Source organism: Delphinus delphis, chromosome 10 (genome assembly GCF_949987515.2).
Source record: "Delphinus delphis chromosome 10, mDelDel1.2, whole genome shotgun sequence".
Lineage (NCBI taxonomy): Eukaryota > Metazoa > Chordata > Mammalia > Artiodactyla > Delphinidae > Delphinus > Delphinus delphis.
In genome coordinates, this window is record NC_082692.2 from 72,799,722 (window position 1) to 72,821,836 (window position 22,115).

General features: G+C 37.4%; 1 protein-coding gene across 21 annotated transcripts in view; it reads left to right on the plus strand.

Moving 5' to 3' along the window:
* Positions 1–22,115, plus strand: part of SLMAP (sarcolemma associated protein) — a 158,684-nt gene that overhangs the window by 130,774 nt on the left and 5,795 nt on the right. For all 21 annotated transcript variants that reach the window (XM_060022726.1, XM_060022725.1, XM_060022729.1 and 18 more), the window contains 6 exons: positions 8,137–8,259; positions 9,695–9,769; positions 12,022–12,342; positions 12,742–12,859; positions 16,033–16,204; positions 20,033–20,167. In XM_060022726.1, the coding sequence (XP_059878709.1) occupies positions 8,137–8,259; positions 9,695–9,769; positions 12,022–12,342; positions 12,742–12,859; positions 16,033–16,204; positions 20,033–20,167 (944 nt within the window). The remainder of the gene's footprint in view (positions 1–8,136; positions 8,260–9,694; positions 9,770–12,021; positions 12,343–12,741; positions 12,860–16,032; positions 16,205–20,032; positions 20,168–22,115) is intronic.

Consider the following 22,115-nt stretch of genomic DNA (forward strand, 5'->3'; position numbering starts at 1 on the left):
GCTTCCCTGGTGGCGCAGTGGTTGAGAGTCCGCCTGCCGATGCAGGGGACACAGGTTCGTGCCCCGGTCCAGGAAGATCCCACATGCCGCGGAGCGGCTGGGCCCGTGAGCCATGGCCACCGAGCCTGTGCGTCCAGAGCCTGTGCTCCGCAGCGGGACAGGCCACAACAGTGAGAGGCCCGCGTACCGCAAAAAAAAAAAAAAAAAGAATAGAATTGTTAAATCAATCAGTAATTAGATAAAGAAAAATCACCCATTAGAAGCGGGAAATTTTAGAAGAGTCTCCAAGAAACAGTCATAATAGCCCTAAATGGTTGTTTCATCCATTGTTTTTCTTTGTAAGAGTTGTGTAAATTCTTTTTTTTTAAAATAAATTTATTTTTGGCCGCATTGGGTCTTCGTTGCTGCACGCGGATTTTTCTCTAGTTGCCGCAAGTAGGGGCTACTCTTTGTTGCGGTGTGCGGGCTTCTCATTGCGGTGGCTTCTCTTGTGGAACACGGGCTCTAGGCGTGCAGGCTTCAGTAGTTGCAGCTTGCATGCTCAGTAGTTGTGGCTTGCTGGCTCTAGAGCACAGGCTCAGTAGTTGTGGCACTCGGGCTTAGTTGCTCCACGGCATGTGAGATCTTCCTGGACCAGGGCTCGAACCCGTGTTCCCTGCATTACCAGGCAGAGATTGTTAACCACTGCGCCACCAGGGAAGTCTTAAATTCTTTAAAATAATGTATTTACTGACATTTATGAGAAACACTTGGGTTATGCTTGAGTGTATGTGGTTATGTTTTGTTGTCTGTGTAATTAGATTCGCTAGACTGACACAATTTTTCTCTTAAATGAAGAATATAAATTATTAGACCACAGTGTTATTAACCTTGAGAGTTGTAGAAAGTAGCCCCTTTATTTTATTCATTGAAACCCTATGCCTGGCTTCTTGAACCATTATTTTCAAATTTTATTATTTCCTTTTTAAAAAACAGCCAATCTTTTTTTAGAATTATAATGTGCTACCTGTCATGTTAGTCATCTAGGGTTAGGAGAAGAATCTAAAGTAGATTAAACATTCACCATGAGATATTAATGAAATGATAGCAGTAGTAATTTTTCCTGAAATATTATTTTCAACCAATTTATGCCACTTTTGAGAGAAATAAAGCTGTGGCTTGATCCACAGGTTTTTATATGCTTGAAATCATTTCCCCAAAAAAAAAGACAAAAAGAAGACTGGAATTCAGTCCAAGCAGTGTCTAATGCAAGTTTGCTCTATTTAGGGAACTGTGCCAGAGACTCCAGTGGTTTCAAAGTCTAATGAGACTCTCTTTGGGACTTGAGGAGTTTCTAGACAAATTGGCTATAGAAGAGGTATAGATGATAAGCTGTTTCTTGGTGGTTGTTGCCATTAGGAGTCAAAGAAAGGAGAAAGAATGTCCAGATTTTATATTTGTTCCTTTCTGTTTATCTTAGAAGATGGGGAGGAAAGGCGATTCATGGAAGAAGTATCATTTGAGATGACCCTGAAAGTGTGTCATACCACATGTGATGTATTTTTTCAGTGACAAAAAAACTGAACCTGAATCTGATCAAGATTCTAGATCCAACTGCCAACTTGCAGGACATATAAATAACTAGGGACATAGTCTAAATGATGTGGTGGAAAGACAATGTGATGTTTTTAGTTTGGCACATGTTGAACAGGAAGGTTTTCCATAGGTTCTGGTTTGCCTTTTTTTTTTTTTTTTTTTTTTTTGCCTGAAACCATTTATACCCATTGTCCCAGCATAATTATTAAAAGTTCTTCCTTTCACGTTCAGAAGTTTTGTATTGTCACCCTCGGAACCAGAAATGCAGTTGGAAGTGTGATACAGAAACTAGGACTGGAAAGCCATTTTCACTTAATTCTGTGACATTTATTGGCCCAGGAGATACAGAGATAAGACACATGAGGAGGCTATAGTCCTATGGAGTAAGGAGACATGTTGATAGTGTAATGAGTGTTTTAATAGGTGTGGTGAAAACTTTGGAGAGCAGAGCTAATTTCCTGGCTAGGGGCAGGGCAGGGGTGGAGCAGTAGTCAGAACGGGCTTCCCAAATGTGTTGGTTAAAGATAAGTCAGGGTACACCAAGAGGGAAAAGGGAGCCATGCCTTTCCTTAAAATAGTACTGACATTTACAAATAGGATTAATGTTTAACGTAGGAATAACATTTACCAGTAGGAAAGTGTGGTGCAACACAGGCTGTGTGGGGCAGATGTGGAGAAAGATAAGACTGGGTCAGAAAGAAGTCAGTAACAGTGTTTGGGAATTCTCTGCATAGGGATGGACTGCGATAGCAGGGGGAATTTATAGAGAAAGAGAAGAACAATGGGAAGGACAAAGGAGCCAACAAAAGATCCAGTTGTCAAGAAGGAACCCGGCTGGTCAGAAGGAATGGCAAAGGGGTGAGAATCAACAGTAAGAGGCTGCTGCCAAAGTTAAATTCATAGGCTACCACCTAGGGCTATCTCACACGACTACACATACCCAGCAAGAAAGTGTGAAGGTTCTCGCCAGCCGAGCCTGCAACTAAACTACCAGACTTTCCAAAGGAATGGGTGATAGTAGTAGAAAGAGGGTGGCACCCACCTGGCCAGCTGCTTCTGCTAGGTCACTTCTGTCAGTTGCTGAGGTGACAGATGTTATGGCTACATTAGCCTTCCACAAACATGCACGTGCAAAATAGAACTCAGGCAGAAATGTTTTGATTTGGCCCTTTACCCCGTGGTTCAGAGTATCTCACCCACATTTAAAGCAAAGGTCAGGTTTTAAGTTAAATCTCCAGGCACTCTTCTGAAGAAATAGTGACAACAAATTTAATCTAGAGTATCACGTATTCTGTGTGCCACAGCTGGTTGTTTGGTGGGTTATTTGTGGTGTAGACCTTTTTATAGGATTTAGCCTTAGTCTGAGAAAAGCTGGTTCCTGGCCCAGACTATACACCAAGCACTTCTAAAGACATGATTTGTGTTAAAAGGAAAACAGATTCCGTTAATCTTTTCACCTCATCATAGTTTCTAAAAAACATTTATTTCCATTTGACTTGCACATCTAAATAAAATGAGTTTTTATTTAGCTCAGTAAGGCTTTCATTTATCTTCCTTTTTTAAAAAATAATTTATTTATTTTTTGGCTGCCTTGGGTCTTCGTTGCTGCGCGCGGGCTTTTCTCTCTAGTTGTGGCGAGCGGGGGCTACTCTTCGTTACGGTGCATGGGCTTCTCATTGCAGTGGCTTCTCTTGTTGTGGAGCACAGGCTCTAGGCGTGCGGGCTCAGTAGTTGTGGCTCTCGGGCTCTAGAGCACAGGCTCAGTAGTTGTGGTGCTCGGGCTTAGTTGCTGCGTGGCATGTGGGATCTTCCCAGGCCAGGGCTCGAACCTGTGTCCCCTGCATTGGCGGGCAGATTCTTAACCACTTCGCCACCAGGGAAGCCCCGGCAGTGTAAGTTCTTGATCTCAGTAAGAAAATTGCTCTAGTGTCACAATGCAATATAGAATGCAGAAGGGGAAGATAGGTTAAGGATAAGAATATAGGGAGAAATGATTGCTCCAAGATTGTAGCATTAGGATTGGTAATTTCAAGAGACCTACGAAAACTTTCAAACACAAGAAAAATTAAAGAATGCCAAAAACTTCCATATGTGCCCATCACCTAGATTCAGCAATTGTTAGTATTTTGCCGTATTTTCTTTATTTGTTTATGTATATATGTAGAAATTATTCTTTTGACTTTTTATTTTGATATAATTTCAGACTTACAGAAAAGTTGCAAGAATAGAACAAAGAACCTCATATACTCTTCATCCAGATTTTCCAGCTGTTAACATTTCACCCTATTTGCTGTTAACGTTTTACCAAATTTGATTTATCCATCTCCCTTTCCCTCTTCCTTCCTCCTCCCTCTCTCTCCCTGAACCATTGAGAGTAAATTGCAGGTGTGATAACCTTGCTCCTAAATATTTTCATGTGTGTTTTCTGTTTCTCTTCCATAACTACCGTATAATTCTCAAAATCAGGAAATTAACTACAAGCTGATATATTACTATTATCAAATACACAGACCTTATTCACATGTTGTCAGTTGTCTCAATAATGTCCTCAGAAAATCCTGAGTCATGCGTTGCATTCATCTGTCATGTCTCTTTAGTCTCCTTTAATCTGGAAGAGCTCCTCAGTTTTTCTTTGTGTTCCATGACATTGACATTTTTGAAGAACCATGGTCATTTTCTAAAATGTCCCTCAGTTTGGTTGTATCTGATGTTTCCTCATGATTAGATTAAAGTTGTGCATCTTTGGCAGTAATATAACAGAAATAATTTTGGGCATCATATCAGGAGGCACCTGATGTTGAATTGTTCTATCGCTGGTGATGTTAACTTTAAATAGCCTGTTACTCCTCAAACATTTATCTTCTTAGCTTTAATGTCTCCTTATGATGATTGCCTGAACCATTTATTATAATCATAGTTGCCAAGTAGTGATTTCATAATTCTGTCATCCTTCTACGTTTATTAGCAAGCTTTCTACAACATGGAAGAGTTTTCTCTTCCCTTCCCTTTCTTCTTTCCTTCCTTCCTTTCTTTTTCTATATCAGTGTGAATTTATGGATTCATGTTTTATTCAGTGGATTATCATCTGTCACTGTCATTATTTATTTTGATACTCAAATTGTCTTATGTTTGGCCAGTGGGAGCCCCTTATGTCTTTTTGGACCCAATCATTCTTTGAGTCCTTTCTTATTTTCTGACACAAAAAAGATGTTCTACATTCATCTTGTACTTAGATTTAGTCCTGAAATCAGCCATTTCTCCACAGAGCCCTAGTTTTTTAAACTAGAGAATGGTATTTACAAACCAAGATCTGAGTATATGGTGTGTTCATTACTTCTAGGCCCACTTGAGTGGACAGAGTTAAGAAATAGATGTATGTATTTTCATATCCATACATACATGTATGGCTATCTTTACTGCTTCACATGTCTATATTTATTTCTATATCTATTTATTTTTATGCATTCAGATCTATTAGAGTCTATTTTATACATTCAGATCTTCTAATTCATACCTTACACCACAGAATTAATTGTCTTTCGTATTTCCATATCTGTCATTGTCTTTCCCAATAGTGAGAAACCTGGATGCCATTATCTACAATTTATGAATTTTTTAAAACATTTTTAGAATATACAGAAAATAGTTTCAGAATTACTAACCAGTGCTTCTGTGGGAAAGAAGCCTATGTGTAGATTTGTTTTCTCTTGGTTATAAAGTTATTAACATGGAACAGTAGTTCTCAAGGTTGGGCAATTTTATACCCCCAGGGACATTGGGCAATATATGGAAACATTTTTGGTTGTTACAACTGAGAGGCAGTGCTATTAGCATCTAGTGGGTTGAAACCAATGAACCTACTAAACACCCCGCGATCCACAGGTCAGCCCCAAAACAAAGAATTATGTAGCCCAAATGTCAAAAGTGCTTAGAAAAAAACCCTAACATACAAGTAGGAAAATATCTACTGAAGGATATTATGTAGATATTTTTTGCCAAACCACTTGAAAGTAAGATAAAGGCATCATGATACTTGCAAATGATATTTACATATACTTTGCAAATGATGCAACCAACAAGGGCTTAATTTCCAAAATATACAAATAGCTCATACAATTCAATAACAGAAAAACAAACAACCCAATCAAAAAATGGGCAGAAGACTTAAATAGACATTTCTCCAAAGAAGACATACACATGAAAAGATGCTCATCATCACTAATTATTAGAGAAATACAAATCAAAACTATACCTCACACCCATCAGAATGGCCATCATTAAAAAGTCTACAAATAATAAATACTGGAGAGGGTGTGGAGAAAAGAGAACCCTCTTACACTGTTGGTGGGAATGTAAATCGGTGCAGCCACAGTGAAAAACAGTATGGAGGTTCCTCAAAAAACTAAAAATAGATCTGCCATGTGATCCAGCAGTCCCACTCCTGGACATATACCCAGTTCGAAAAGAGACATGCACCCCAGTGTTCATAGCAGCACTGTTTACAATAGCCAAGACATGGAAGCAATCTAAATGTCCATCAACAGATGAATGGATAAAGAAGATGTGGTATATATATACAATGGAATATTACTCAGCCATAAAAAAAGAATGAAATAATGCCATTTGCAACAATATAGATGGAACTAGAGATTATCATACTAAGCAAAGTAAGTCAGAAAGAGAAAGACAAATACCATATGATATCACTTGTATGTGGGAATCTAAAATATGACATAAATGAACATATCTACAAGACATGGAGAACAGACTTGTGGTTGCCATGGACGAGGTGGAGTTGAGGAGGGAAGGACTGGGAGTTTGGGATTAGCAGATGCAAGCTATTATATATAGGATGGATAAACAACAAGGTCCTGCCATATAGCACATGGAACTATAATCAATATCCTGTGATAAACCATAATGGAAAAGAATAAGAAAAAGAATAAATGTATGTATAACTGAGTCACTTTGCTGTACAGCAGAAATTAACACAACATTGTAAATCAACTTTTTAAAAAAAAAAAGATAAAGGCATCATGATACTTCCTGCTTTAATACTCCTAAGAATAAGGACGTTGTCCTACATAATGACAATTCCAGAGATGGGCAGCTAGAACCTTTGCAGCCCCAATGTGTGATATTGAAATAGAAGTTTTGTAGTTGCTGTGACAATGCACCTGCCACTGGAAAATCTCTCTCAATCTCTCTCTTTGCCTCCACCCTTACCATGACTGTTTGAAGGAAGAGTTGATAGAATGGCTAAAATAGATGAACCTAGAGTCAGATTTTTGACAGGGAGAAGTAAGGTATGAGGATGAAAACATGTGTGTGTAATATCTAAGACCTGCAGTGATTACACTGTGAAATTTTATTCTTAATTCTTTTTTGATAGATTGAAGTTATGCCTGAGTTGTTTGTAAACCAAAGTAGCAGTCAAATAGAATGTACTAGAAGAATATGGCCTACCTGATGATACATTTATTTCAGGCAGTGTTCAGTAGTAGAAAGTTCTAATACAATGAAAGATGATGAGCAGAGTGACTAGAGAGAAAAGAATTAGGGGAGGGAGCTTATTTGAGGTGTAATGGTGGCTCTAATTTATTTTGATAAAATCACTTAGGTTACATCATTTACTAATTAAGCAGGGCTTGGCTTCCCTGATGGCGCAGAGGTTAAGAATCCGCCTGCCAATGCAGGGGACACAGGTCCGAGCCCTGGTCCGGGAAGATCCCACATGCCACGGAGCAGCTAAGCCCGTGCACCACAACTACTGAGCCTACACTCTAGAGCCCGTGAGCCACAACTACTGAGCCTGTACTCTAGAGCCTGCGCGCCTAGAGCCCATGCTTCACAAGAGAAGCCACCGCAACGAGAAGCCCGTGCCCCGCAACGAAGAGTAGCCCCCGCTCGCCACAACTAGAGAAAAGCCCATGTGCAGCAACAAAGACCCAACACAGCCAAAAATAAATAAATTAATTAATTGTAAATAATAATGATAATTAAGCAAATATTTACTTGTTATGTATGTAGTGTTGAGGAAACAGTGATGATGAAGGGAGCACAGTGGAGCTTTCAGCTTAGTTTTTATTTTGTATTCCACAGCTGGGGAAATCATACTAAAATATTTTTTCTTGAAGAAAAGTTTCTTTCTATTTTTGCATTTCCAGTTAAGTTCCAAGTGAAAATTTTCTGACTTGTTATGAAGAAATTTCAAAATTGATAAAGAAGAATAGCATTATGATCATACTACTAAATTTCAAACCTTGCATAAGCTCTACATAAGCCTTATATAAGTGAAATATATAATTTAGTATATATTAGTATGTATGTTACAGTACCATTGCCATGAATTACTAAAATAATTTAATCATATTTGTGTTCTTTCTCCAAGGTAAAATGACTAAAATGCTTAATACAATTTGCTTCTAAATTTTATTAGACTTAGTTGTGCTTTGTTGTTAACTATGCATGTTCAAACATGAGAAAGATTGCTAATCTTTGGTTATAGAGATTATGGTATGATACTAACTCTTGCTTTTAAAATAAACATATTTTTGTCAGATGACTTGCAGGGTGCACAGTCAGAAATTGAGGCAAAACAAGAAATTCAGCATCTTCGGAAGGAATTGATTGAAGCCCAGGAACTAGCTAGAGCAAGTAAACAAAAATGCTTTGAACTTCAAGGTGAGATCACGATTACTTTGATTCTTTAGGGGATGTGAAAACAACAAGATATAACTGAATGGCCCCAAACTTCCAAGTCCAGAGGCATGGTTACCTTCTTCCAAATCTACAACTTTATTAGATATGTGATCTTGGGACATCACTTACGCTCTCTGAGCTTATGTTTCAGATCAGTAAAGTGAGGAGAATTACAGTTGTACTAATAATACAGTACAGGCCTTAATAAAGGCCTGAGGGCTTCCCTGGTGGCTCAGTGGTTGAGAGTCCGCCTGCCGATGCAGGGGACACGGGTTCGTGCCCCGGTCTGGGAATATCCCACATGCCGCGGAGCGGCTGGGCCCGTGAGCCATGGCCGCTGAGCCTGCACGTCCGGAGCCTGTGCTCCGCAATGGGAGAGGCCACAACAGTGAGAGGCCCACGTACCGCAAAAAAAAAAAAAAAAAAAGAAAGGCCTGTACCAATGAAATATCTTAAAAGTTAATTACACATTAAGTACAGCAAAAGGAAAAAACTTAGAAATATAAATTTCTACGTTTTAGTTATACCTAATATTAGCTACTCAGTATAAGATAAGGGAAATTTATATTCCCTGCAGTTTTACAGTGGATTCTTCAGTAAGTGAGAGGAACCAGGCAAGGTTAAGGTATAGAATTTTCTAATGTCCCAACCGATAAGAGTCATAGGCCAGTTGGAGTCTGTGCTATTCCCTAGAGCTTACATTTCTATAGCGTTCACAGCAGTTACCTAGTTGCAGTCAATTAGTACCTTACAAAGTCTTAGAATCCTCATGTTCTCTAAAATGGCCTTCCTGACCAGGACAAAGATTTGCATCCCACGGGGAACTATGAACTTCCTGTCAGTAAGTACTTACTATGTACTTGGCAGTGAACATGAGGATTTTAAGTCTGTTTTTCACATTTAAGCTCAAAATCCTGATTAACAACTATTAAGAATGCTTCTCGGGGCTTCCCTGGTGGCGCAGTGGTTGAGAGTCCGCCTGCCGATGCAGGGGACATGGGTTCGTGCCCCAGTCTGGGAAGATCCCACAGGCCGCGGAGCGGCTGGGCCCATGAGCCATAGCCACTGAGCCTGTGCGTCCAGAGCCTGTGCTCCTCAACAGGAGAGGCCACAACAGTGAGAGGCCCGCGTACTGCAAAAAAAAGAAAAAAAAAAAGAATGCTTCTCAAGTAAAGAACAGCACATGTTATCTTGGCAATACGAGGAATAGACAACTACTACTCGGTTGAATACATTTATTACTTACTACTGTTTTGTGCTCCTTAAAAAATCTTTAAACTACCTAACTGCTAACACTGATAACACTGCCTAACTTTTGTTTCTTTCAGTGAGGTTTAGGAGAGAATTTCTTAGAACTTTCCAGCTGCTCGATTCTGAATATTTTCATTAAATTAGAAATACTGTGCTTTACTTTCAGCTCTTTTGGAAGAAGAAAGAAAAGCCTATCGAAATCAAGTTGAGGAATCCAGTAAACAAATACAGGTTCTTCAAGGTATGGAACACCGGAGGCTATTTGGGATTGTTACTGTTTGTTTGTTTGTAGCAATTCAAAAGAAATGGAAAGTAAGAATGCAAAGGGTTCCCATTTTTCAAGGCTTTGGTTCTTCCCTAGAATCTGAGACTGTAACTGGGCTCTTTGTGGCCCCTTTTTTTTTTTAAGGGAAGATTCCCTAGTACTCCAGTAGTACCTCCCACTTGGAGTGGGAAGAGGAAGATTGAAGATATGGATTTGGTAAGACTGTCATTTTCTGGGTTATGTAGTGACTTACTACAAAGGAGACCTTCAGACAGGAAATCAGTTTGAGTAGCTCTGTGCATCAGCACTTTTAGCTTGTTGGTGATATTATTTCTAATGCTCATAGCACACTTGCACTGCAACAAAAATTATTTACCAAATGGAATAGAACAGTGGTCCCTGCACTCCCTTCATTGGTAAAGGCTGCTCTTCGTATCCACCATTTTGCTATCTCTTTGTATGGGCTATCACAGGGTCATTACAGAAATGACCCGAAAGACCCCTGCCTGTCAAGGGTTTTCTTCGACCCAGAGCTCCTGGTACTTTGAGGTTATAATTGTGAGATACTCCAGGAGATGTCTTTCCTGTGCCACAGTAAAATTCCTAAAGTAAAATTAATTAGCCTTCATTGTCAAAAAAGGAACCAATGTTATTTTAAAATTTTAGTTTGAGAGGTACAGTAAGAAGAAGTTAAATAGACAAGTAATCTCTGTTGACACGAAATGGGGAGTCATTGTATAAGGCCTATGATATTTGCCCTAAAATATCCCAAAGAAAAACCAGTCTTTTGGGTTTTCTTATTTTTGAGTGGGACATGTGAGTTATTTTTAAAAATTGTATTATGGTCAAACAAGAATTTCTAGGGTAGATTGTATATCTTTTTAAATTGAAAGCTCTTTACACTCTTATAGTTTAATGCCATTATCCATTAGTTTATATAAATCTGATTTGAATCTATACTTCCATCCTGTATTGTGTATGGGCAATTATCCCTGAAGGTTCTATGATGTAGTGCTTCCTTTTGTCTTAAAGCTGTCTTACGTGGGCATCATTGAGTGCTCTCTAGTGCCAACATGTATATTTCAGGATTTTATCCACAAGTCCATGGTCATGTTATCCATGGCCATTGTGTCTTTTCAGATTTTTGAACCTGTTACCTCTTAACGTTTCCCACAGACTTAAAAGGTCTAATATTTTCTTTAATGTTTATTTATTAGGCAACTTCTTCCTACACAAGGCTTAAATCCTCTTAATTATTTTAATTATTCTTCTTTTCTACCTACGGAACTTTTTATACCTATAATTTTCTTGTGTTATTATAATCAAGACCAGTATTCTAGTTCTGAACCAAGTATGATATTATACAAATTGTTTCCAGTTCAAGTTATTGAGGACAAGACCAGATCCTTAAAATATATACCTCTTTCATTAGGCAATATTCATTAACTTTATTAATTCATTAATTCAACCAATAATTCTTGATTGTTTACTCTTCTAGTATTGGGGATAGCACACATGAGATGTACAGTCTAGTGGAAAAGATGAATAAGCAAATAAGTATATAGTGTGATGTCCAATAAGGGCAGAGTAAAGGGCTAGAGAATGACAGAGGGCTATTTTTAGATAAGCCATCAGAAAAAGCTTCTTTAAGGAATTGACATTTGAACAGAAAATTGAGTCAAGAGCATCAAAGGTTTTACTAATGCTTACCCTTTGACCAAGCAATTCTATGTCTACAAATTCACCCTAAGGAAAAAAAAAATCAAGATTGCTTTATAAGGTGTATTGTCTATAGTAATTAAAATCTGAACAGCCTCAAGTGTCTAAAATAAAGGATTAGTCAAAAAAGTTAGTATAGCTGGTTTTTGTTATTGAAAAATATTCATCAGCAGCCGTATAGAGAACATTGTATTTATTATGATCCCTCCCTATTTTTGTTTTTATATGTGTATAAATGCATAGAAAAAATCTAGGAGAGGAAGTACCAAATGTTAGAAACAGTTTTCTCTGTGTGGGAGAAATAAAGGTCGCTTTGGGGGTTTTTTCTCTTTGTATTTCTGTATTTTGACATTTTCTGCATTAAACATGGATTGCTTGTACAGTTTAATCAAAAGCAACAAACAGCTCTGACAGCCTGGGCCATGTAGTAACTACAGTCCCATATGGGCCGTTCTTTTATTCCTGATTACTATGGACTAAGAAAATGATGAGTAAATATACTTTTGTAGCCCAACTGCAGAGGTTACACATCAATATTGAGAATCTCCGGGAGGAGAAGGATAGTGAAATCACCGGCACTCGAGATGAATTGCTTAGTGCCCGAGATGAAATTTTACTCCTTCATCAAGCAGCAGAAAAGGCTGCCTCTGAGCGGGACACTGACATTGCTTCTCTACAAGAAGAGCTTAAGAAAGTGCGAGCCGAGCTTGAGCGGTGGCGGAAAGCAGCATCTGAATATGAGAAAGAAATCATGAGTTTGCAAAATACTTTTCAGCTTCGATGTCAGCAATGTGAGGACCAGCAGAGAGAAGAAGCAACGAGGCTACAAGGTAAGAAATGTATTTTACATAAAGCTCTTAACTCTTGATAACGATAACTTTATAACTTGTGGAAAATAACCATTCAGGCTAGTTTTGTCTTTGACAACGATTGGTTGTATAAAGCAGTGTTTTTATATTGGGGCTATAAGCATTCTTCAGGTCTGTAAGCTCTACAATAAATTGAAAATCTTTTCAATTTTACATTTTATTTAAATACTGTTAAAAATTATTTGTCTTATAAAAGTGAAGTGAGAAAAAAATATTACTGAAGTTCAGGGTGATGGGAACTTCCCTGAGGCGCCACTGCGAAGTAACAGGAATCAAAGAATAGCCATGTAAAATGTAAGTGTTTAAGGGGAAAAATAGTTATGTTCCTATATTAACAAATGTGTTTTGGGACTATTTTAGGTGAACTAGAGAAGTTGAGAAAGGAATGGAATGTATTGGAAGCCGAATGCCGTTCTCTAAAAAAGGAAAACGTTTTGCTATCATCAGAACTGCAGCGGCAAGAAAAAGAATTGCACAAGTATGCAAGAACTCTTTTTTAGGTTCAAAATGTTTCTTTATCTTTAGATTTTCATCTAAATTTTAAGTTTAATTTTGATACTTAAATACCTTTTTGGAGCAAAATATTCATCCAGACTCTTTTTGGCTATCTGGCAGGTTAACCACGCTAAATGAGTACTTCAGCACTTTTTTTCCTGCCATCACTTGCATGTCCTTTCCTTTTGGTGTACTCATGGAATATAGATTCACTAAATGCCCCTTCTCCGCACCAAAAGATAGACAAAAGATCTAAACAAACGGATCTAAACAAACAGACAGCAAAAGATCTATGATTGAACTTGCCCTTTAAACTAAATCATAATAAATTTCAAATACAAGTTTGTTTTTCTTTCTTGCCAATGATCCCTTCTGTTTATAAGGGTGATCAGGAGATGGCTATGATAAAGAATTGATACTGTTGAAAGATACAAATCCAACTTTTGAATTTCAAACAGGGTTATATAAAAAGTAACAATGTGTGAGATCAAAAATTTGCTAAAAGCAATTAAATCTTTCTAACATCCATTACCTTACAGGCAAACCAATGAATGTAATAGATTTATTCCAGCAAATTTAGTGGAGTCCTATTTTCTCATCATCACTTGTTGCATAGTTTAAAATTTATTGCTTCCTTAAAAATTTGATCCATTCCATGTTTTTTATTTATACAATGTTTACATTCTAATTCAGATATGAAAGTAGTACGTGTTTATTATTGAAGCCATTCTTTAATCCATCTCCCTCCCCAGAGTACACCAAAAATGGGAGTCATTGCTCTCTTGTTAGCCTTGTATTTATACTCCTGAAAAGCATTAAGATTAACAAAAACTCAGTGACCAAGGTCAGTTCCCATAGAAAACAAGCTTTAGGGAAAAATGATAACGAAAGGACTAGATATATCAGAAAATAGTATTCCTTGTTATCTCTTATTTAAAAAAGGCGGGACTTCCCTGGTGGTCCAGTGGTTAAGACTTCACCTTCCAATGCAGGGGGTGCGAGTTTGATCCCTGATCAGGGATCCCACATGCTTCTCGGCCAGAAAACCAAAACATAACACAGAAGCAATATTGTAACAAATTCAATAAAGACTTTAAAAAATGGTCCACATCAAAAAAAAAAAATCTTAAAAAAAATGTTATATAACCTCACAGGACCTCAATTAAAAAAAAAACAAAGGCAACTTTAATATCGGTTTTACATTTTAAAAATCAAGAACTAGTTGAAGGAGCAAGATGTGCTGACTTATTCTCTAAAACGCCTTACAACATCATATGGTCAATATCAGTATCTTTAAAGCATTTTTTTCTCTTCCAGTGTCATATCTTTCCATAGTCTTTTCTATGTGTATTACTTTCTGAATGTTTAAAGATAACTAATAATAAAGAACAAAACAAATGCTTGTTTTTTATGTAAAAGTTTGTGAAAACAATTTCAAAATATGAAAAGGACAAAATAAAGGCCCAAAACACAAACAAATAAATAAATGGATGCTGTCACGCAGACACACACGCATACGTTTGTGTATATGTATGTACCAACTGCTCATCTGTGTAACAGAACATGTGGGCAAATTGTTTGGTATAAAGTGTGTGTAAGATGATACCGACACTCAAGTTCTTCATATTTGGAATACATTTGGATCTTGGTGAATCCATTTAGTTTCGTATTCTCTCAAGCAAGAAATACTGATATTTGGTTTCCAGTACTGATTATCTTAAATTATTCTTGTTTTGGAATTTTTGATACTTTAAAGATTCAGACTTGATCCCTTATTTTTGAGATATGATTAATTGGAATCTGGCCGATTGTTAAATGTTTTTTTTTTAATGACTTCAAATTTTGTTTAAATGTTGAAAAGCAATCCTACAAACTCCTCATGAGTTAGAAGCATATGGTTTAATAATATTAGGCCCCAGAAGCGTGGAATATATTCTGGTCAAGTTATCTGTCTAAACTCACAAAAACTATTTAAGACATTAATTCTGTTTTTTAAACTTTTCTGATTTAATAGTTCTCTAAGTTAATTTGTTAAGCCTCCCCAGCATGTAAGTAGTATTTAGAAGCTAGTCTCCCTTTACAGTGTCTTACATGCCATATAGTTCCTAGCTATATTGCCCTGACAACATCACACGTACACCCTACGATCTGCCTAGCATCTAATCAGCATGGGATTTATACTCTATAGTACTTCAGTTACAATATTGAGTCTGAGTCTTACGATCCATCCTGAGAGGATATCTCGAAAACCTTATCCTCCTTTAGCTATTTCTGTTGCAGATGGGAGCCAAATTCTTTAACACAGCTTCAATATACGGGTCTTTTGTTCTTTGTTGTCCATGGTGTAGAAGGAATTGAACAAAGAATTTCTATTCCTGCTTATCAAGGTGTTTTCCTAGTGTGTAAATGGGACTTTTTTTTTTACATCAGGTTGTAACAGCAATCATAGAATTTAAGCTGGAAAACAGCCTCAGAAATTATTGAGTTCTGTCTTCTTGTTTGACAGTGGAGGGCACTGAGACTCTCCTTGTGTTGTTTGTGTCTGTGCGAATGGTGCCTGGCACAGATCTCAGAGCTCAGGAAATGCTTTACTCAGAGAATGAAATGGCACCAGTTAAGTGACTTGCTCAACATCCCACAACTAAATAGTGGCAGATCTGGGGTCTAGAAGCCAGACTCCTGGTTCTTTGTCTTGTGCTTTCCTCCCCAGTTTGATGTCTTCTCATTTCAGTAGGTTTATCTTTACTTAAGTTGGAGGTGGCTCCTAAGGTTTAAGTTTCTGTCTGCCATCCTATTTGTCAAGTACTTAAAGAAAATAGTTGGAATATGTGCTTTCTTTTCCTGTAGAAGACCTACACTGAATCTTTTTATGATACAGTTAATATAATGTGATATGACAAAATATACAATTAGTCACCTTCTATTTTTACAATTTCAAACTTTGTGTGTACTTGATTATCTGAAAATAGGACACAGCTTTAAACTTTCACTGTTTTAGTGTTTTAATGCTTTTACTTATTGAAAATATCATTCTTTTTTACACTTTTCTTTCCTCATCTGAAATCCACTCCATCCCTCCTAGTAAAATGTATAAGAAATTGGACTTCCTGCTGTGTCTGATTTCTACATGAATAACTGTCAATATTTATGTTGCAGTTCTCAGAAGCAGAGTTTAGAGCTTACCAGTGATCTCAGCATCCTGCAGATGACTAGGAAAGAGCTTGAGAATCAAGTGGGATCCTTGAAAGAACAGCATCTTCGGGATTCAGCTGATTTAAAAACTCTTCTCAGTAAGGCTGAAAACCAAGCAAAGGATGTACAGAAAGAGGTAAAGCGAAAAGACATTATGAGCCCAATTATGGTTGGACTTAAAGCCAAAAGCAAATCAGATATTCATGCTAGTTAGAACTAAAGGGAAGCATTACCTGTCACAGAGTTGATACTGGGAGCATCTCTGGTGATTTCTAGCTGTGTATCATGATCCGTATGTAGAGAATTCATCAATAAGGTTTGGTCTCAAAAATATAAATATACAAAATTGCGTTAAAAGTTTTTCTCTACCAGTTAGTTGATCTATATGAGAAGTCCTTTGTACCAGATTACTTAATTCACTGTTTATCTTTCAAAGACAGTATCATATTTAATTTAGAATACTTTTGGAAAGCTAACTGGGGCCACACCATAATGCTGTCTAAACCCCTCAGGTGACACTGGCCTGAAAAGTTGCTGATGAGAAAACTCAGCTCATACCCAGCCAGCCAAACATGTTCTGTGACCGTTTTTTTGGTGGCTTTAAAAAAGAAAACCATGTTTAAAATGGTGAGGGTTGATGTTGGAGCAGAGACCCCACCCAGGCTTTTCCTGAGCAGAGCCTTGAAGTTGAGAGTGGGGCAATAAGAGCTGCGATCAGTCCTACTGGCCTTATACTATTCCCTGCATTGACTTCTGGCCAGCTTAGGGGATGGAGAAGGCTGATGCATTTTCATCTACCTGGCAGGGCTCACCCCAGTTGTAGACCCTCTTAAATGAAGGATTTGTTTTAAACAGAAGGAAGTTGAAGACAACTCTTTGTCTTAAATAACAAATTTTCCCAAAGTTGTTTTTAGAAGATCTGTTTAATCAATGTAGTTTTCCTTTGCACTTTTCTTTCCCTGTAGTATCCTGAACTTGGAAATGATTGTTGTTCTTCTGTCTTCATGTTTGTTCCTAAAGAAAAAAACTGTAACAGTTTTTATTCACATGTGGCCATATTGATTTTGTAATATGTTCATTTTTTATCTTCTTGCTAAGGATATGTATTTTGGGAGAAATCTCATTTTATTTGGTTGGAACACAAATTTTGTGCCAAAGTAAATATACTAGTATTTAATACTGTAAGCACTTTGTGTCCTTCCAGTCCACATGCCATAATTCTTTCAAAATCTGGGAAGAATGCTGTGGTTGGAAGATAATTCTGTTGTATGTTACTCTGAATGCGTTACCCATTTTGTTGCATTATTTGTTTGCCTGTTTTTGGTCACTGAGCAATCAGTGCGAAATGCTTTAACTGTTACCACAAATGGCAGTGGCATGTTGTCACAGCATCTAAATTGTTGGTAGCCTTTGGATTGCATTAAATGCAGCACATTTAAAAATATGTCTGATCTTGTCAGTATGTTTCTTTTCTATTTTCTTGTTCAATGTTTTCATTGTGAAATGAAGTGTAGTCACCATACCATGCTCCTTTATGATGTGAAATTGCTTTTCTTTCCGTTTGTCCTGATGTCAACTATTGGATACTAGTCTGTAACTAAAACCTTCTTTAATGAGATTCTTATATCTGTGTAATCCACTGCAAATGAATTACTACCTTTTATTAATGCACATATATTCCCTTTCAACATTTCCCCTTTTTCTCCTTTCTCTCATAGAATCATAATGTGCACAATATAATGATTATGTATCTTCAGCACTGTCACAGGTTAAAATATTACAAACTAAGCAAGCCCAGATATGATTATTTTTGTGAAGAAGAATCAAAGGTGCTGGTAATATTGTGTGGTATTTCCCTCTTAATCAGAACTGAGTGCATTTCTCATCTCTGAGATAGAAAGCAAGATGGAGCAAAATGATATCCAAGGGAGGTGTGACACTAAGGCTACAGAAGGTGACCTTTGTTCTGACAATTAGATTTTATATATGTGGCAGCTTTTGTTTGAACATTTAAAAAAGAAAAAGTACCTGAGAAAAGTAAAATTTAATCCTCAGTGTTAAGAGAAAAATAATGGTATACCATCTTTATATTTGACTTAAGAAAGCATCTATATATTTTGATTTAGTAGGAATATCTGTAATTTAAGAATTCATAAAACATTGAGCACACAAGTCCACCCTGCAAAGACTGACTCAGGAAAGTTGCTTGGCTTCACCATCTTGCCCTGGGGCCAGAGTCCTTCCCACCCACTCACAAGCTGAAGGTAAACAGCAGGATCTTCAGGACTAAGCTGCCTTCCTGTCATTCTCCACAACTCCTGGAACAGAGAAACGATTAAGTGCTTTGGTATAAAGGGCAGGCTGGATGTAAGAATGGTGGAAAAGGAAAATAAGGGAAAATTTTGGTCAGCAAATCACATTTCACTTATTCTTTATTAGTTACTGTTAAGAATCATATCATTGAGAATTGATTGTGTTCTAAGAGACTTAGTGCAGAGACTAGTCTAGGTACACTGAGTTTGCTTTGGCAACCTGCCAGTAACCTTTTGCCTCTGGAAGGAAGTCCACAGACCCCACAAAAAAAGCTGTCATGAAGTCCATGAATCTTACTCCTTAGTTCATTCTCTGGCATACTACCCAGACTTGTTCTGGGAACGTTGTTAGGTAACAGAGAGTTCCTTTCATATTTTACCTCCCTCTCTGTACCCGTGTCTTTCTTCCCACTTTATGGTGAACTCGCTGCTGACCCTAACCCCCTGCCTCCACCACTTCTGATTAATGTTTTTATACATTTGCATCTGTAATATTTATCTTTGGAGTGCATAATGATGAGCTCCTGATTAATCACTCCAAGGTGTTTGGATTATTCAGAAGCACCATATAAATGTGTCCTTTATTGAAAAATTTCTAGGATACAGGCGGAAAGGAACTATAGACTTTCCAGCCTCGTGGGCTGTGTTTGAAGAGGAGGAATCTTTCTGGTATGCCAGACCTGTGGTATATTTACTTTATAATCAGCCCTTGTCTGTCTTTCGTCCTTCTAAAACCTTCAGAAATGGCAAAGTGGGGCAGTGGAGGCCGAGACAAAGGCACAGCCAGCAGCAGAACAGTCTTTGCTCTTTGACTGAGAGCCCAGCTTGCATGTAAGATGCAATATCTAGAAGTGAAACCAGTCTAGCATTCCTGCCTTCTGGGGCATTTAAAGTAGGGGCAAACCATACCATGTTTTGCATTAATCTGACCTATGTTCAAGGGCTAGGTAGTGTGCCTGAAAGTCATAATTATATATAGTGAACTGTTTTCCAGAGCAGGAAGTGGCATGTGTCACTATGGAAAAATATCAGAAACAGATTTTTAAAAATTATTTGTAATTGATGCTTGTAAGTCTTAAATAGAGAGATAGATATGTCCCAATCATAGTGATTGGTGCCTTAGATATATTTCTTTGCTTCATTTGCCTAGAAATTCCTTATCCAGAACAGTTTAATACCCAATGATGCTGGGTAAAGGGAGGCCTAATGAGAGGTAATACTTTTTACTTCAAGACTAAAATAGCTTGGCTGACATTACTTACCAGGATATAAACTCAGACTTCCTAACCTTGCCATTTAATTAGGCTATGGAGTTTTTCTTCACTTGCTTTTCTTTTGCTCAGTTTGGAATTTTACTTTTCTCCTCTAATTCTCTTAGTGGAAAAAGCAACCCCTTATATTAGAAACAAATGACACAGTGGTGACTTCTCAATTTTTTTTAACACCAGGGCCACAAAATTCTTACATAGAATCAAGTAAACATTAAAGGCTTCTTATTATTAGTGCAAGTGATTCTTATTCTCCTTATAACAAAAAGCTTGACTGTGGTGTTGCAGGTGACTAAACAGGGTCTGGTATATAAGCCTGACTAGACGCATAACTTCCTACCCATTTTAAGTTGAGTCTGCACACTCTTTTTTCTTTGCCTTTAGTATGAAAAGACACAGACTGTACTCTCAGAACTGAAGTTGAAGTTTGAAATGACTGAGCAGGAAAAACAATCAATCACAGATGAGCTCAAACAATGTAAAGACAACCTGAAGCTGCTCCGAGAGAAAGGAAATAATGTAAGTCTTTGCAAACTTGGCTTAGCTTTGATTGAGAGGCAGGTGAGAGCCCTGAAACTGATTCTTCAGAGGACTTTATTACTGATTTGAGAAACTAAGACCTGTAGTACACGTGAACTAAGCTTTTCATTATGAAATTCCATGATGGAATCATTGGGCTGTCAGATTTTTGAGTAAGAATTTGCCCCTTTAACCTGTACACCTAGAAGAGCCTAAGGACTACCTGGAGGAAGAGCCTTGTCTGCAAAAAGATAATTTACCTAAGAACTGTCAGCTTTTCCCAAATGAATCTGAAGTTCTGTCACCAAGCCTTCATCTGGCTCTTGTTTTTCCCCCTCTGGGAAACAAAGCACTATACCACCAGGGACCCACTGAAGAAAGAGTGATACGTGACAATTCCTTAGCATTTGGCTATATCAGAAAATGGAGACTTGATGGTTTTCATTTTGTACTAATAATGTTCTCACTAAGGCGCATTTCTAAAAAGCTTAGTGTCTTCTGGGCCTCCTATAAATATTAGGAAGTATTTGGTGAGTTTCTCTAGGGGTGTGTGTGTGTGAAATTGGAACATTTTGGTATAAATTGAGTTTAATAATATTAATTTGTATCTTATTTGCTAGAGAGGCAGATGGTCTTTTAAAAGATGTTATACTAAATAAATGTTGTGTTATACGTTTTAATGATCATTGCCTTTGTGGGCCCTAATTGATGGATGTTCAGTGTGGTTGATTGTGCTCTGACTTATTCCAAACCCCTGTCATGGCTTGGACACTGCAGTGGGCATGAGCCGCATACTTCCTATGGAGAAAGGCACTCTGCTTAACTTGCAGCACAAGTACAAAAGAGTAATGTTGCATGGCCATCCAGTTACACAGTCACACTCAGAATGCTTATGAGTTGTGTCCAACTGTTCTTTGCTAAAGAAAGTCCTAGTTTGTTTGTTTTTTTTTAATAAAGACTTGTTGCTTAGGTAGAAGCCTTTCAGAAATTTATGAATTGGGTATGGAGGCTTTATGATAAGCAAAAATGGATTGCATTTATTTCAAAAATGTCAATTACAGAACTCTTCTGAAATCAGATCATAATGGTTTGGTTACTTCTCTCTTTTGTGTTAATTCATATCTCTCTGATGATGGAATTTCAGTCTACCTTCTACTAAATTAACCTATGAAGACATCTAGGATAATCAGAATGGATCCCTCTTTATGATTTAGAGCCTATTTGAAAGTAACGTTGCTATTATTATTTATAGTTATACAAATAATTTACTTTAAGGGTAGATTTCCTATTTTTATGACATTAGACTTATGGTAATGACATATTACTCTGTAATAACACTCATTTTAGTAATTCCCTTCCAATTTAAAAAATTACTGGGAATTCCCTGACAGTCCAGTGGTTAGGATTCCACACTTCCACTGCAGGGGGCACAGGTTCGATCCCTGGCTGGGGAAGTAATATCCACATGCTACGTGGTGCAGCCAAAAATATAATAATAATAAAATTAAATTAAAAATTACTTATATTCTTGTAACATCACTGAAAGCCCTGAGATTCAGCTGCCTGTCTTTATATACTAAATGTTTCTCATATGTTGTGTCAGATCTCTTGCTTGATTTAGAAAAATAAATGCCATGCATCACAGGGCGTTTATTTTTAAGCTTGAAAGCAATACTATCTCAAGCAAAAGAGTTTTGGTTTAAAAAAAAAAAGTTTTTGATAGAGGGATAAAATAAACCTTAGCCATTTCCAAAGGAGTACATTGTCAAATAATGGTTTCTGAGTATGGAACAAAAATAACGTACTGTCAAGCAGAGCATCAGCTGGTGAGGTATTTTCATTGCTCTGTCTTAACGCGCTACATTTCATTAGGGAGTTGGGGACACCCACATTGCCTCCAGCTGTTCCTTTTAAACTGGTAGTTTGCCAGCTTACATACCACAGTCCA